Source organism: Crocuta crocuta, unplaced genomic scaffold (genome assembly GCF_008692635.1).
Source record: "Crocuta crocuta isolate KB4526 unplaced genomic scaffold, BGI_CrCroc_1.0 scaffold241, whole genome shotgun sequence".
Taxonomy (NCBI): domain Eukaryota; kingdom Metazoa; phylum Chordata; class Mammalia; order Carnivora; family Hyaenidae; genus Crocuta; species Crocuta crocuta.
In genome coordinates, this window is record NW_027527807.1 from 3,467,647 (window position 1) to 3,483,731 (window position 16,085).

A 16,085-nucleotide genomic window follows, 5' to 3' on the forward strand; every position below is an offset into this window, starting at 1 on the left:
TCTCAGAAGAGGGATAAGAATATAAACAATACTGCTCAATACTCAACCAGGTCACATTTTGTTCTCCCTGTCGACTTTTAGAATACCAGAATGGGCCCAATGCCTAACATCCATTCACTCACTGAAATGGACTTTTACAGGCAAATGGGCCTGAAAGTACATCCAAAGAATTAAAATCCACTTGACAATACTTTTAGCTTGGCGGGCTGGGTCTCCACCTCAAACTTCTGAAAGAAAGTCACTCTGGAACAGGCCAAGACTGGCAATTATGGGAGACACTCTCCATCTTGAACTTACAGTCCAAACCTGGTCTAAAAATGCTTCTTTTTAGAAGAGCCACCCCAGGAAATAGAAATGGCTGAGAAAATCACAGTTGCCAGCAGGTGTCTGGTGAGAGTACCCTGCCATTACTCAGTCAGTTCTCGTCTCAGTTAATTGAGGTCCCAGTGTTTTTATAAAAAGTCTAGACCCAAAGATATTTTATAAGTCATGTCAAAGAAAAGAAGGAGAAAAAACACGTTCCTAGGAAAATAATGAATTCTCCCTGTGGTTACTGCCATGTTTTAAGGTTCAAGGCTGCAAAATGGGCTTGCTATGCCATGTACACCAAGTTCTTTTCATACCTCCCCAGTTAGGTTAAAAAAAATATTATTTTAATAAATAAGAAATGGCCTCTAATGTCATGCTATCTTACCGATACATAAAAGGCCTCACCAACACAAATGAGATTTGACCACACAGTAACAGGAAAATGTAGCAGCTACCTGGAGNCCGGAGAAGAGAAAGGCTCTTGCTGCTACAACTTTCTTTCTCTCTGGTGACAGTTTTCAAAATGCTGGCTGGAACAAAATATCTATGCCATGCCTCCCAAGACTGCTTTCCGTGGATTCGTTCATGTAACTTCAAGACTCACACTAGTCATTATTTTGTTCTTTAATCACTAAAATGTACAAGAACACACGAGACCATGGTAGGCTGAGAACAGACAAAAGGCTTATTTTTTCTTATCTAATGCTGGCCTCCGAATTGAAATCGTAACTCATCTCTTCCACAAATATTTTATCTTGAGGCAGCAATATTTTTATAAATACTTTAAATATTTAATGCTTATTCATTTTTGAGAGAGAGAGAGAGAGAGAGAGAAACAGAGAGTGTGAGCAGGGAAGGGGCAGAGAGAGATACACAGAATCTGAAGCAGGCTCCAGGCTCTGAGCTGTCAGCACAGAGCCTGACATGGGGCTCAAACCCATCGACTGTGAGCTGAAGTCAGACGCTCAACTGACTGAGCCACCCAGGTGCCCCTATAAATACCTTTTTTAATCCCAAAAGTAATACAATATACAATTTAGGGGGAAAAATCATTCCTTCATTCTACTGCCTGGACAGAGCTGTCTTATTTGCCTTCTATATTTCTTTCCCCTCTTCCTGTTACATGTGTGCTATTTCACATTTAGTTGTAATTATAGGGAATATATGGTTTTTAATTCTGCTTCTTCATCTGACAATGACATAAATTATTAGTCTCTCTAACCATGGTTTTTAAGACTTCAAAAATGGTCCAGATGGATTTAACAATTTGTTTAACTATTTCCCCACCGTTAGATATTTAAAAGTTGCTTCTAATATTTTTCCTAAACAAAAATGTGAAAGAGCATATTTGCACTTTTTACAAATTTTGGACTATTTTCTTGTGATACATCCCTGGAAACTGGGTATTACTATACCTATGGCTCCTTTTACATGTTGTGCAACTTTCAAGTAGATCTGTTTTCAGAGGGAAATAGGACTATGTCTCTCAATGTTTTATTGATCATATCCATTGGCCTAGAAATTCTACTTCTTTTAAAAAAAATTTTTTTTAACTTTATTTATTTATCCTGGGGTGGGGGGAGGGGCAGATAGAGAGGGAGAGAGAGAATCCCAAGCAGGCTCACACTGTCAGCACAGAGCCCAATGCAGAGCTTGAACTCACAAACCGTGAGATCATGACCTGAGCCGAAACCAAGAGCCAGACGCTTAACTGACTGGGCCACCCAGAAATTCTACCTCTAAAAAATAGCCTACAGAAGTACTCATAATGATTCATAGAGATTTACACATAAATATGTGCACTGCAGTGCCATTCACAATAATACAATAATAGAAAACACGACACATTAATCAACAGGGGACAGGAGAGGTGAATTTCTGGTGTATCCATACAATAGGATCATAGAAATAATATAGTAAAATGTCCGAACGAGAAAAACAAGTTACAGATGAATATGTTTAATACTATGCCTTTGTTTGCTTAAAATTATTACTACATTTATACATATGTTACTATCCTAAAGGAGAAGTCTGGATGAAAACTTAAACAGTGGTTATTTCTGAGAGCTGAAATTTCAGTAATTTTTCTCCTTTCTAAGTTAAATACTTTGAAATTTCGGTTACGAATCCATATTAATTTTATTATCATAAATAATGACACAAGATAGAATACAAAAGAGGAGGTGGTACTAGTTTCAATGGTTAGCGACAATGTACAAGTGACCTTGGTTAGAACACCAGGGTCTCTCGGTCCCGGCACTATTGCTATTTGGGGCCAGAGAATTATCTGTCAGGTGGCGAATGCCATCCCATGCACTGAAGGATACTGAGCAACCCCCACCCCCCAGCCTCCAGCCACTAGATGGTCTGGAGTAAAGGCAACTGTCCAGAGGGCTAGAGAGTCGCTTAGCAGGAGCGGGTGGGCAGGACTGAGCTCCTCAGAGGTTCAGACTCCTTCACCCGCAAACACCTTCTCATAACACACACAGTAATTCCTGAAAGTAGATTAAAATATTGCTCGTTTCAGTAACTGTCTTTAAAAAGAGCATTAACTGACCCTTCTAAAAATTAACAAGTGTCTCTGCAATGCTTATGTTAAATAAGAGGAACCCAAATGGAACTACGAGGGATTGCTCAATCATCAAATTGGCAAAAACACAAAAGTTTGACAAATATTCTGTTGGTGAAGCTATGAGGAAGCAGGCGCTCCCATAATTCAGTGGTTGAAGTGCAAAATGGCATAATCTCTTTGACAGGCGATTTAGCAAGGTCTAACAAAATTACAAATGTATTTACCCTTTAACATGCTAATCTCGCTTCTGGAAAATTATCCTACTAATATACCACTGTATGTATAAAACAGGTGAGTTCAAGGTTAATCACTGTAGCCCTGCTTGGGATAGCAAAGGATTGAAAACTCTTAAGTTTCCAGCAATAGGAGACTGATTAAATAAACTTTATACAGTTCATAGTACAGTACACAGATTGAGAAAACCCTCTGTATGGACATGGAAAGATCTCCAGGATACAGTTGTATGAGAGAAAGCTAGTATCGAATATATTTATCATGCTTTGAAAATAAGAACAAGAGTCAAGTAAGAACATTTATTCATGCGTGCGTTTGCATTTGTATAAAGACATAGGAAGACACACAAGAAATCAGTAAAAATGGTTACATATCAGGGGCTGGGGGGACAGGTGGATGAGAACAAGAGTAAGGCCATGACGTTTCTATGTCACCTCTCCGTACAGTTTTGATTTTTGAACCACATAAATATATTATCTGTTCCAAAATTTTAATTTAATTCAAAGAGAAATGTTCGTATTATAATGTTAAAAAAGAATAAAAAATTATACACACACCATAATCACAACTGTGTAAAAACAGAGTGGCTAGAAAACAAGAATAAAAGGCAATGTCCTCGAATCTTTATAGTAACTGTCTTTAGGTGTGAGGAGGACATATCATTTGTTCTTTCTCGAATTTTCCATCTTGTCTGTAAGTATGCATTTCTTTAAGAGGAAAAAAAAAGCTTCATTCTTTCAAATATCTGCATTCATAATGCACTTCATTCAATAAGTAACTTGTGGTTCCTAGTACCCAACATTGACTATACAGGATATAATAAGAAAAAAGAACACTTACGAAGACAGCACTATGGCAACAGCATCATTGAGGACACTCTCCCCAAAAAGAAGTGCATAGAGTTCAACATCCACTTGAAGCTCGTGGAATATGGCGAGGACAGTCACTAGCAAGTAGAAAGCGTCAGAGGAATATTTAGTTATTACAAACATAACAGTCCCCTCCGTACATGACTATAATGGTTACTTAGAAATTCGTCTCTTCCTCCTAGGATCCAATCCCCATAAACATTAGCTTACCATATTAAAGATGAGGTAAGTTTCTGTCGATACTTCTCTTTTCCCTAATTGTGCACCTGCAATATTTCCTTTACCTTACAAACAGCTGAAACTAAGTTGGAGGACTGAGTTGACCTACATGTGTCATGCAGATGCTAATATTCTTGTCCTGTAGATTTCTTTTCCATAAAGAATATATGCAGAATTTCTTACAGACCAGACAATCATTAATCTTTGATGAAGAAGGGTATTATGAAAAGCATCTCTTCCTACAAATTTCCTTTCTTCTTTGCAAAGACAGTAGGAAATGAAAGCACAGGTTTGGTATTGGTTGAGATAAAATTTATGACCAGGATTATAGTTTCTATATTTAATTTAATAAGAAGCCAATGATGAGACTACTACAGCTTGAGAAGATGAAAAAAAAAATCCTTCTTCCGGGCAACAATTCTATGAGAATTCTTAGAAAATCAGATGAGAATGAAGTTGCATTATAACTTTGATTGCTGAGTCACATACAGCTCGCTCCCTAGACACACCCAAGCAGACATGAAAGAATCTTATAACCAGAGATGGGAGAGCCCTTTCAAATGCCAACCAATAAAACAGGAAACTTGCATTTTGAAAGATGCAGTTTCTACTGCAAAGCATTTTATCTGAAATGTATGGATACAAAAGCTTACCGAGAGGAGGAGAAAAAGAGGGCAAAAGCACTGCTGAAGAATTTTGCAAAGAGGATTTACAGCTCACCCTTCTAATAAGTAAACAATTAGAAAGTAACACCATTCTTACAGGGGCAAATGCCTATATAACTCAGAAGAGGCGTAACTGTCCAATTTAATACCAGAAAAACAGTTTTGCTAGAGCCATTCAGGCAGTATTTCGTAACCAAAACAAAACCGGAAGGTTGAAGTAACGTAGCTAGTCCAATTGACTCAGATTTCTCATAGACATTACAGTCGAGGACCTTGCTTCTAAGCCAAAAGGACGCGGAAAATAGAGACGACTGGCTCCTTGCAAAACCCATCCTGTGCATACTGATAATGGGAGCAGCTCTAAGCAGTACGGTGGTAGCCTTTATTGTCTGTAAGGGAGCAATTTGATTTTCCGTTTTAAAAATGCCAAACCGTACAAATGCCTCTCTGAAATGCCCTCTGAGGGGCACCTGGGTGGCTCAGTCAGTGAAGCGTCTGACTTCAGCTCAGGTCATGATCTCACGGTTCGTGGGTTCGAGCCCCACGTCCGGCTCCGTGCTGACAGCTAGCTCAGAGCCTGGAGCCTGCTTCACATTCTGTGTCTCCCTTTCTCTCTGACCCTCCCCTGCTCACGCAGTCTCTCTCTCTCTCTCTCAGAAATAAGTAAAACATTAAAAGAATTTAAAAAAATAAAATGCCCTCTGAGCTTTATAAAATCATCTCCTAGAGAGCAGAGAACATATTTTCCTACTTCCTATATATAATGCCCTGTGTTATCAGTTAACACAGGAATTCAGAGATAAGCTTAAGATCCTACCTTTAATTGTGCTGGATGACAATTAAAGTAGATGATTAAATGAACGAGGGCAAAAAGTAAAACTGAACAAACCTCTGCCAAGGCCCTAAAGCCTAAANTTTACAGAAAAAGGTCCTTAGACGCGCTCAGGAGCACAATACTGCATAAACTGAATACACATTATTTAAAAAGCGCCATTTGAAGGATAAAAGTTTCACCTTCAAGTACTTACCCAATTACAAAACAAGAAATCGCTGTTCCAAGAAAAGCGTATGCTAGGATAGACCCGAGGTTTCGGAAGAAATGCCTCTGGGAAAAAAAAAAAAACGTTATAGTGTGGTAGAATACTTACCAATTATTTGGAAAAAGAAAAAGGCTTTCTATTCTAGTCTGCTTTGCTAATATTAAATGCATTATTCATTAAAGGAAATAAGAGAAAGAATTTTTGTACAGGCATCAATTTCAGCAAGGAGAGAAGGGAGGGAAACCTGGAAAGAACTGCCTGTTTCTGAAGCAACAAAGATGACAAAGCCTGTGGAGTTTAAGGTTGTTCAAAGTATATGAAATACAAAAGCACTTACTCTTTTCAGACTGTATCCTGCATAAAATATGATAGGAGGAAGCAATATGTTGAAAAATACTTCTGGATCAAAGGTAACCTGTTAAAATAGAGAGTTCTTTCAGATGAATTCCCTTAGGAGACCTCGTTATTACATTATCAAACTATCAAAAAGAAATAAGATTTAATTTTAATCTGTTGAAAGGCAAGAATATTACTATGGTAACTGCAAAATATTTCATGTAGGAGAGCTGTTGTTCTATTTGTCAACCAAACGACAAGGAGACAGTGTCGGAGCAATCTGTTAGGTCATATCTGTGGAAAGCGTGTTAGAACACTATGACATTAGGGGCGCCTAGGTGGCTCAGTAGGTTGAGCGTCCGACTTCAGCTCAGGTCATGGTCTCACGGTTCATGGGTTTGAGTCCCACATCGGGTTCTATGCTGACAGCTCAGAGCCTGAAGCCTGCCTCGGATTCCGATGTCTCCCTCTCTCTCCGCCCCTGCCCAGCTCATGCTCTGTAGCTCTCTCTCTCTCAAGAATAAACAAACATTTTTTAAAAATTCTATGACATTAAAAATCTACAAAATGGGGGACGGCACCTGGGTGGCTCAGTGTGTTAAGCGTCCAACTTCAGCTCAGGTCATGATCTCAGGGCTCTTGAGTTCAAGCCCCGCGTCGGTCGCTGTGCTGACAGCTCAGAGCCTAGAGCCTGCTTCGGATTCTGTGTGTGTGTGTGTCTCTCTCTGCCCCTCCCCTGATTGCACTCTATCTGTCTCTCTCTCAAGAATAAATAAACATTAAAAAAATTTTTTTAAATAAATTTTTAAAAATCTTAAAAATGGGAAAAATATGAACATATCTTTGCTTTAAATAAGAGACCCCAAACTGGTACCAAAATTTGATTGTATGGCATTATTGCTGGCAAGAAGGAACAGACTTCTTGCACAGGGAACATCTCTAAAAGTATATAGCATAATATTACAGTAAAAAGATTCTATATGACTAAGATTTCTAGCCCTGACAGTCTATTTCTTTTAATACTTATTCCCTATAATACAGACACTCCTTTCTATTCATGAGGCTACAGTAGGATCTGACATGCACAGAAAGCAGCTACACACATACCAATGCTAAAATTTCATGTGCTAGAACTTTTAAGGAACTGAAATTTTCCATAGGTCGAAAGAACTCTTGCTGCAAAGTAAATGAAGTTCGTATGCAATTTTAAAAAGCATTAAAGATGGCCATGACCACAACCAAGTAGCTATGAGAGCCAAGTCCTGCCCATGCAGAAGATAAAAGTGCAGGCAAATGGCCAAGGGTGGGCGGAAAAAAAGAGACATGCGCAAAGAGGCCCTTAGAAGCTTCATGGGAGGGGGGACTATGATGGGGACAGGAGAAGGCAGCTCCAGGAATGTCTGGGAGCCAGTAAGACTGCAACACAGCCTCCTGCATAAAGCCTTATGCATAGCCTGGTACAAGAACTGATACTCAGAATGGGGACCCTGAAGTTGCGCCAGATTGTGAATCAAAGAAAGATTAAATTGTCCTCAGTATAGAATACAATCAAAACAAGAAAAAATTCAAAGAAATATTAATGGCATATTTTAGGTATCATCAAACAAACGCAATGTGCTGATGTACTATAAAACTCTAAAGACCATCTGCAAATTGAAAGAAATGCTTATAAATTCTGCTTAAGTCAATACTGGTCACCATTTATTACAATTGTAAACATCGTGGAGTGAAACAAAAAGGATTATCGTACTTGGCCTCAATCAGAAAATGAAATGTACAGATGTCCATTTCCTTAGCATTACATTTGTTAATTGAGATTTTTCTCCATTTTAAAAGACTCATTATTTTAAACATCATTAAAGATTCATTATTAATTTTTCTCCTGAATCATTCTGCTGTAGTTATACATTTAAAAAAAAATCCAAATATTCCCTTTAAGTGAGAACTTACCTTTCTAAGCATTTCATTATCTTGTACGTTATTGAGTTCATGTGAACTAATCTCTCCTTTAAGTGTATATTCATAAAATTTTCCACTAACATTTACCAATAAGGTAGTTGGGCTTGACTGCACTTCACAGCTCAGGGTCACATTATTTACATCACTTGGGACATGAATGCCATATCGAAGCACAAGGCCCACCAAAAGACCTGGAAAAAATAAAGGGACCATATAAGTTCTTCTTTAGGACAAAGACTACTTCTTTAATACCCCACACATACCTTTGGATTAACAGCACGACTCTTATGATAGTCTCCTGTGCTTCAGAACCAATTTTTAGACTGAATGCAGTTACATTTTAAAGCATTACTAACTTCACAAATCTGAGTCCAATATTCATATACTCCAGTGGGACTAGAAGGAAAAACATTCCCTAGGGTACAGCATATATCATTGCATTTCTAAATCAAGATACAGGTAAGTAGTCAGGAGTGTTAACAAAATGAAAAATACCTTCAAATTATCTATACACAGAATATGCTCTAAAGTGTCCCAAACCGACAGTGTGATCACATTAGAAATGTTTACCGCCTCCCCCTCCACCCATCAATTCATAGGACTGTTAAACACACAACATTTCTCAAGTTATTCCTACAGTACTGGGCTGGCCAAATCATACACATTTAACAAATTGGAACGTCAATAATATCTGTAGTTGACTGAGTTCTTGCCAGTAAAAGGTCAGATTTTAATTTTAAAATATGTGCTTTAAAATCAAAACATGGAATAGAAGTTCTCAGCCTGGCATGATGACATCAACATATTGCTAGAATTGTTCTTGAATAATAATATTGATATTCATGCACAAATAAAACCTATATTGATCAAACTATTTAATAATGACTTTATTGAGATGTAATTCACATACCATAAAGTTTACCCTTTTAAACCATAGGATTCAGTGGCTTTTAGTATATTCACAAAGTTGTATACTGATCACCACCATCCAATTCCAAAACATTTTCATTGCTCCAAAAAGAAACTCCATACCTATTAGCAGTCATTTCCACTCCCCTCAACTCCCAGCCCCTGGCAATCACTAATCTGTTTATTAGAACTTCATTCCTTTTTATGGGCAAATAATACTCCACTGTATAGATACACCTCAACCGCAGACTGAACTCAAACTTCTGGATCTTTGCTTAACTCCAAGATGTACAGCATACCACTATCACTTACATTTTACCTCCCTGTTGCCTTTCACATAAACTTGCCAGCCATCCTTTTAATAAAAATGAACAGAGTACTATGCTGAGAAGGTCCCCAGGGTTCAGAGATGGAAACAAGGTCCCTCCACCAAGTAGTCCTCAGTCCAGTTAGCAAAAACAGACCAAATAAGCACAAGGTGTTATACAAGAAAACAGGAAAGAGGTACCTAACCCAGCCTGAGGAAGGGGGACAACAGGAAAGTCTTTCCAAAGGTGTCACCTAAGCAAGGGAACAAAATAAAAGGTTTTCCAGGTAGGAGGTACAGTAGTACACATCCAGTCATGGAAGAGTGAGAGAACACAGCCCATTCAGGGAATCACATGTAGCTCGGTATGGCTGGGTTATAAAGTGGCAGAGTTGAGGTGTGAAAGATCGGCAGGAGCTGAGTCATAAAAGACCTTGCAAGTTGGGGAAGGGAGTTTACACATCTTGAAAGCAAAAGGAAGTCATAGAAGGGTTATAAATAAACAGGGGCTTGACATTAGATTTCTATTTTAGAAAGAGATGGTTGATCTAGACTATGGAGGCTCAAAGAGGCCAGACAGAAGGCCACTGCAAGTCACTCAGGCACTAATTGTTTAGGGCTTAATCTAAGATAGCAGAGAAAGGGACAGAAAAAGATTTTTAGAAGGCATTATCTTTTAGAAGAATTCAGTGACTGAGTAGACCAAGAGGAAGCCAAAGTGACTTGGCAACTAGGTGGGAAAGCTGGCCTGAGCGACCAGACAGGTAGCAGCAGGGCCATTCTGTGAGAAAGGGAAAAGATTCAAAAGAGGGGGGGGAAACGTATGGTTCTGTTTGGAAATGTTGAGTTTGATGTACCTGTGACACATGCACAGTGGAGTATGTGGGATCTGAAGTTCAAGGAAGTACAGGGTGTCAAGTGGAGACGGCTGAAGTCAGGTGCCTTTGGGATTACCTGGGGAGCAAATAAAATGGGAAGAGGACTATGGATATACACCCAGAGTTTTTTCCCAACATTTAATAGCCAACATGAAGGAGCTGGTAGAGGAGGGGCAGCTGACGGAGGAGGCTAAGAAGGAAAAGCAACAGGAGTAGGAAGAGGAGAGGAGGAAGCGATGGAAACCAGTCAGCGCCGCAGCAACGTCAAGGAAGACAGGTGTTAAGAGGTATCCACTGGGTTTGGTAATGAGGAGCTCATAGGTGACCTTGGTAAGGGAGTGGCAGGGGCAGAAGCCAGGCCAGAGTGGGAAGTGATAAAATGGGGGGAGGGGAAAGGAGCTAAGAAGTGAGGAGGGAGCAGAGAGGAGGCATTCTCCGAGGGAACTCACAGTCACATGTTTTTTTTAAAGCGAGCAGCAGTAACTACTACACACTACGATGACCTTAACCTTTTAAAAGGTTTTAACAAAGTTTCAGATTGAATATCAATGAAAGAGAAAATATTTGCAAGCCATATACCTGATAAGGGACTGATATCCAAAATACATAAAGAAATCAAATAACTCAATAGCAAAAAAAAAAAAATCTGATTAAAAAATGGCCAGAAGATCTGAAAACTTTTCCAAAGAAGACATAGAGACAGCCAACAGGTACACAAAAAGATGTTCAACATCATTAAGCATCATGGAGATGGGGAAATGCAGATTAAAACCATGATGAGATCACCTCATACCTGTTAGAATGGCTAAGATCAAAAAGACAAGAAATAACCAGTGTTGGCAAGGACATGAAGAAAAGGGAGCCCTCGTGTGGGAATGTAAATTGGTGCAGCCCCTATGAAAACTAGTATGGAGGTTCCTCAAAAAATTAAAAATAAAACTCCCATATGATCTAGTAATTCTACTTTTGGGTATTTATCTGAGGTAAACAAAAGCACTAACTCAGAAAGATAATATGGACCCCCCCATGTTCATTGCAGCATCATCTACAATAGCAGAGATATGGAATCAACCTAAATGTGCGTTAATGGATGAATGGAGAAAGAAAGTGTGGTACACACACACACACACACACTGGAATATTACTCAGCCATGAAAGAGAATGAAATCTTGCCATTTACAACAATATGGATGGACCCGGAAGGGATTATGCTGAGTGAAATCATACAGAGAAAGACGAACACCATATGATACCTCTTCTATGTGGAAACCAAACCAAACCAAAAGAAAACAAAACTCATGGATACAGAGAACAGACTGGTGGTTGCCAGAGACAGAGGCTGGGGTGGAAGGTAGAAGAAATGAGTGAAGAAGTATACATTTATTTAAAAACATTTTTAAATGGGGGCGCCTGGGTGGCTCAGTCAGTTAAGCATCTGACTCTGGATTTTGGCTCAGGTCATGATCTCATGGCTTGGGAGTTCGAGCCCCACATCTGGCTCTGTGCTGACCGCGCAGAGCCCACTTGGGATTCTTTCTTTCTCCCTCTCCCTCTGCTCCTCCCCTGCCCGTGCTCACTCTCTCTGTCTTGCAAAATAAATAAATAAACTTTAAAAAAATTGTTTAAAAATGAAAGATACACTGTGAAAATATCCAGCCTCTAAAAACCAAAATGGAAAGGTGATAGGTGGGTATCAACTGGGTTTGATAAACATAGCCTGGATGAAAAAACGCTGTAGGTCCACAGTCATCCTGCCTATATGATACAGAAAGAGCTCTTTTCTCTACTATCCCGTAAGACCTCCCAATTCAGAGGTGCAGAAAAAGTTATCCCCTTATGTTTTGGGGCAAAAATCATAGCTAAGCTACTACAAATAATCACAACAGCAGAACAAAGTCTTCCCAAGTCCTGAAGCCTGTCTGTAAGGAATGGAAGCTTTTACAGCACTCTGACTCAATGCTGAAATGTCGCTGGGGGCCCTGAGGAGGGCTCAGTGCTTGGACAAATTTCGAACACACACTTTGGCAGTTAAAATTTCAGCAAGGAGCATAATTACTTAGGTTGGAAAAAATCAAGCTCCTTTTATTATAGCAGCAGACATCTGAAAAACTGGAATTTCTCTGAATACAGTTGACAGTTCAAGTTAATGGGGGTTCTGTGAAAGGTCAAATCAGAATCAAGGAGTTAAAGCAATTCTCAGTCAAGAGAAGGTGCACAAAAGGGTGCTTTGTTAAAGGGATAAGGCGGAAACTTCTGGCCTCCTACATAGAGGCACAAAAAATATTGATATCACGAAATTTAAAATCACCACTAACAGGCAACAAAGACTACAACCACAAAGAGAGATCTTTCATGGAACAGAGAGGCCCCACCCCTCCTAAACATTCCTGACCCTCCAGTGTTGGAACTCCCCTCAGGGATAAAGAACTCCCTAACATCCGAGGCCACAACACATGTATAGGTCTCACGGTCAATGGAAATTGGTTTTCTAATGGATTTCAGCCCATTCTCCCAGGCTACGACACTAGAAGCCTCTGACAGTCAAAAATATGGAAGAATAGGGGCGCCTGGGTGGCTTAGTCGGTTAAGCGTCCGACTTTCGCTTGGGTCATGATCTCGCGGTTCGTGGGTTCGAGCCCCACGTCGGGCTCTGTGCTGACTGCCATTTCAGAGTCTGTGTCTCCCTCTCTCTCTGACCCTCCCCTGCTCACGCTGTCTCTCTCTCTCTCCTAGAAATAAATAAAAAATAAAAAAATAAAAATATGGGAGAATATCACTGGGATATTAAGTGTGGCCAACGCTGATACAATTTCTACAGATTAACAAGTGTACCTATGTACATATAGACTTATATGCACATATCTGTGTACCTGTGTATGTATGTATATAACATTTATCTCCTTCTTGAAGAATGCTGTTAGATTTTGTTTTAAAAGTTAACTCAACTTCATGACATTCACAAAAAAAAAAAAAGGCAAGGCCTTTGCCNTCTGGACAGTTTACATGTGCTTAATTTTTTTTGTCTTCTAGCACATTCTTTTTAGTAGCTCTTCCAACCTTTACCCTCCTTCTCAGATCCTCAATTTCACTGCCTATTTTTTAGAGAAGCTATAGGCCACCTGATGTACGCTGCCTCAATCCCATGCCTCTCCATGTCAACATTAGCCTATTTCCCCTAACCCCCGCTTTGGGGAAGATCAACCTCTTTTCCAAGGGGATTCTTTCACCTAGCACCCTGAATCAATCACTCTCCATCCTAATTCTTTCTGCATATATTATCTGAGCCTCATAACCTTATGCAGTAGACACTATTATAAATCTCTCAGTCACTGTTTCCTCATCACTAAAATGGGGATAAATGACTTGCCCAACAGTATTTGGCATTAAGTGATAAAAACTGGCATTATAATCTGGTTTTTCTATTTCCAAAGCCTCTCTACTGTTCTAATCATCTCCTCACTCTCACCACTAACTGCTTCAGTGGTTAAGGTCTCCATTCTCTCACAATGCACCTGCAAAACCCCTATGACTGTAAGTATTATCTTTCTCCATATCTGATCTTTCTTATGAAATTTACTACAGCACAGTGTATGATGTATGAGAAAAAGCACACGCTTGAAAATCAGATAGATGTATTAATTCTGGCTCTATCAAGTTCTAGTCTGTGGCCTTAGGGTAGATAACCTCTCACTGGACCTCCTGTTTTCTCAAATGTAGTGATAAACCAGTGTATCTTTATAGTTAAGCTTTATCTCTTCAATATAAGGCAATATGGTTCCGGGCTAAAAGAATGGGGCTTCTGAGCCAGGCTGACTGGGTCTGAATCCTGGCTCAATACTAACAAACTATGTGACTTTAAGCACTTTAACCTCTCTGTGCCCCAATCTCCTTACCTGTAAATGGGAAAGATAATAGTACCCATCTCACAGGGTTGGTAGGAACTTTAAATGAAGTGATACTTGTAGAGCACATTATAATGCTCAATAAACATTACCTATTAAGGCACTAGATCGTAATTGCTTTGTGGGCAGGGCTAATGACTCATATCTGTACTTCCCATCACATCTCATACGTCAACGACACTTGATATTTACTGATGAATCACATCAGTGAAGTGTAGGACTCTGGATGCTCTAAGTTTCAGGCCAAATATTTCTTCTCTGTCCCTTGCTTTTTATACAATGTGTAAGCACACTACAGTGAGTGATCACTTTTCAAACTTAATTAACTACCCTGACAATTTTTACTAATGGTGACTCACTTTTAAGCTTCTTAAGCAAGCTAGCCCAGTGAACAGAACACTTGGGCGCTTTCACACCGTGTTTGGAGCTGTAGCAATTAGGCTGTATTACAATCTAGAAACTGACCGTATTGGCATTTTTTCTTTCTTTTTTTTTTTTTTACCCTTGATTCTCAAACATATAAAGGAGAGGTTTATTTTAAATAGCATTTTCCCAGGATTTAGGTAGCTAAACCGACATCACAGAAATAAAACCCATCAGTAGGCTGAATCTTAGAGGGCTGGATATCCCCAGAGCAAGGAGCCTATTCCTCTGGAAGTCAAGCTGAAAATTAAAGGTCTTAAAATAATATATTAACATACCAGCTATGGTGGTATAAGAGTCATAAGAAAAGGTAAATGGCAGACAGTAATTAGGATTTAAAAACATCAACGTCCACGGCACTGAAAAGACTTTGACCCAATCCCATCTATTCTCAAACTGGACTTGGGAGTTAGCCAGGAGGCTGTTGATCTATAGCCCCCATTGCCATTCTGAGAAAATGGAACAGGCTGAAGAATGCCACGTCGTGGCAAACCAAGCCCAGAACTGACTCCCAGATAATATCCTTCTACTTTATATTCCACCAAGGGCTACCTCTGTTTTTCCTTCACAAGATAACTAACACTGAGGTATTCCATCACCTTTCACTATCTCAGACACATCAGGAAATGCAGTCAGTAATCCCACTTTTCTACTTAGCTCAAGAGTTCGAGGAGGTTAAAGGTATCAACTACCAAGGAGCAAATATTTCCAGGGCAATTCTAAGTCCTTGTTTGATATTAAAAAAGAAGAAGAAGAAGAAGAAGCAGAGGAGGAGGAAGAAGAAGAAGAAGAAAACACTGTGTTTGCCTCTTAACTTGTAAGACGGAGCAATTAAAAGAACTGTTCCGAGCCTAACCTGAGAAAATGCAGTTATAAGAGCAATTTACAATAGTATCACGGGTATCATTTATTGAGCATTTACTTAGGGGTCAGGTACTAAGTTAAAAACATTTCTCCCTCCCAATAATGCAACTATCATGTTTCCCAATTTACGGATGACAGGGCAAGAGGGTAAGGGACTTTGCCTACAAACAGATGGCACACTGGTACAGGGGCCCAGGTCTGACTCTAAAGCAGGGGTTGGTTTGGTTTTGCATGGCCTAAGAGCTAAAAAACCGTTTTTACATTCTTTAGGTTTATAAATGGTTTGTAAAAAGAAAAAGACGAAAAGAAGAAAACGCAGCAGAGACACAGAGACCTCTGTGACCCACAAAGTCAACAATAATTACTATCTGGCTCTTTAGAGAAAAATTAGCATACCTCTGGTCTAAAGCCTTGCACCTTTAGCCACTACATCGTACTCTCTCTCCATATGGAGGAAAGAGAGTTCTGTGATCGGTTCCTTATTTTAACACCATAATACCCACTGGGCATTTAACTAAGTTTAAGATGCCATTATTTTCTTTATATGACCTGTCTACCCAAGATAGCAAAGCTCCTTGAAGGTGGGGCTCTATTTCATC

At 39.5% G+C, this 16,085-nt stretch overlaps 1 protein-coding gene across 1 annotated transcript in view; it reads right to left on the reverse strand.

The window, feature by feature from the left end:
• The window catches only part of SLC9A6 (solute carrier family 9 member A6), a gene marked incomplete at its 5' end in the record, with an annotated part of 49,980 nt that overhangs the window by 32,420 nt on the left and 1,475 nt on the right, over positions 1 to 16,085 (reverse strand). Inside the window, 5 exons of the mRNA XM_077773998.1 lie at positions 3,956 to 4,061; positions 5,131 to 5,147; positions 5,897 to 5,973; positions 6,246 to 6,323; positions 8,195 to 8,394. Of these exons, the coding sequence (XP_077630124.1) occupies positions 3,956 to 4,061; positions 5,131 to 5,147; positions 5,897 to 5,973; positions 6,246 to 6,323; positions 8,195 to 8,394 (478 nt within the window). The remainder of the gene's footprint in view (positions 1 to 3,955; positions 4,062 to 5,130; positions 5,148 to 5,896; positions 5,974 to 6,245; positions 6,324 to 8,194; positions 8,395 to 16,085) is intronic.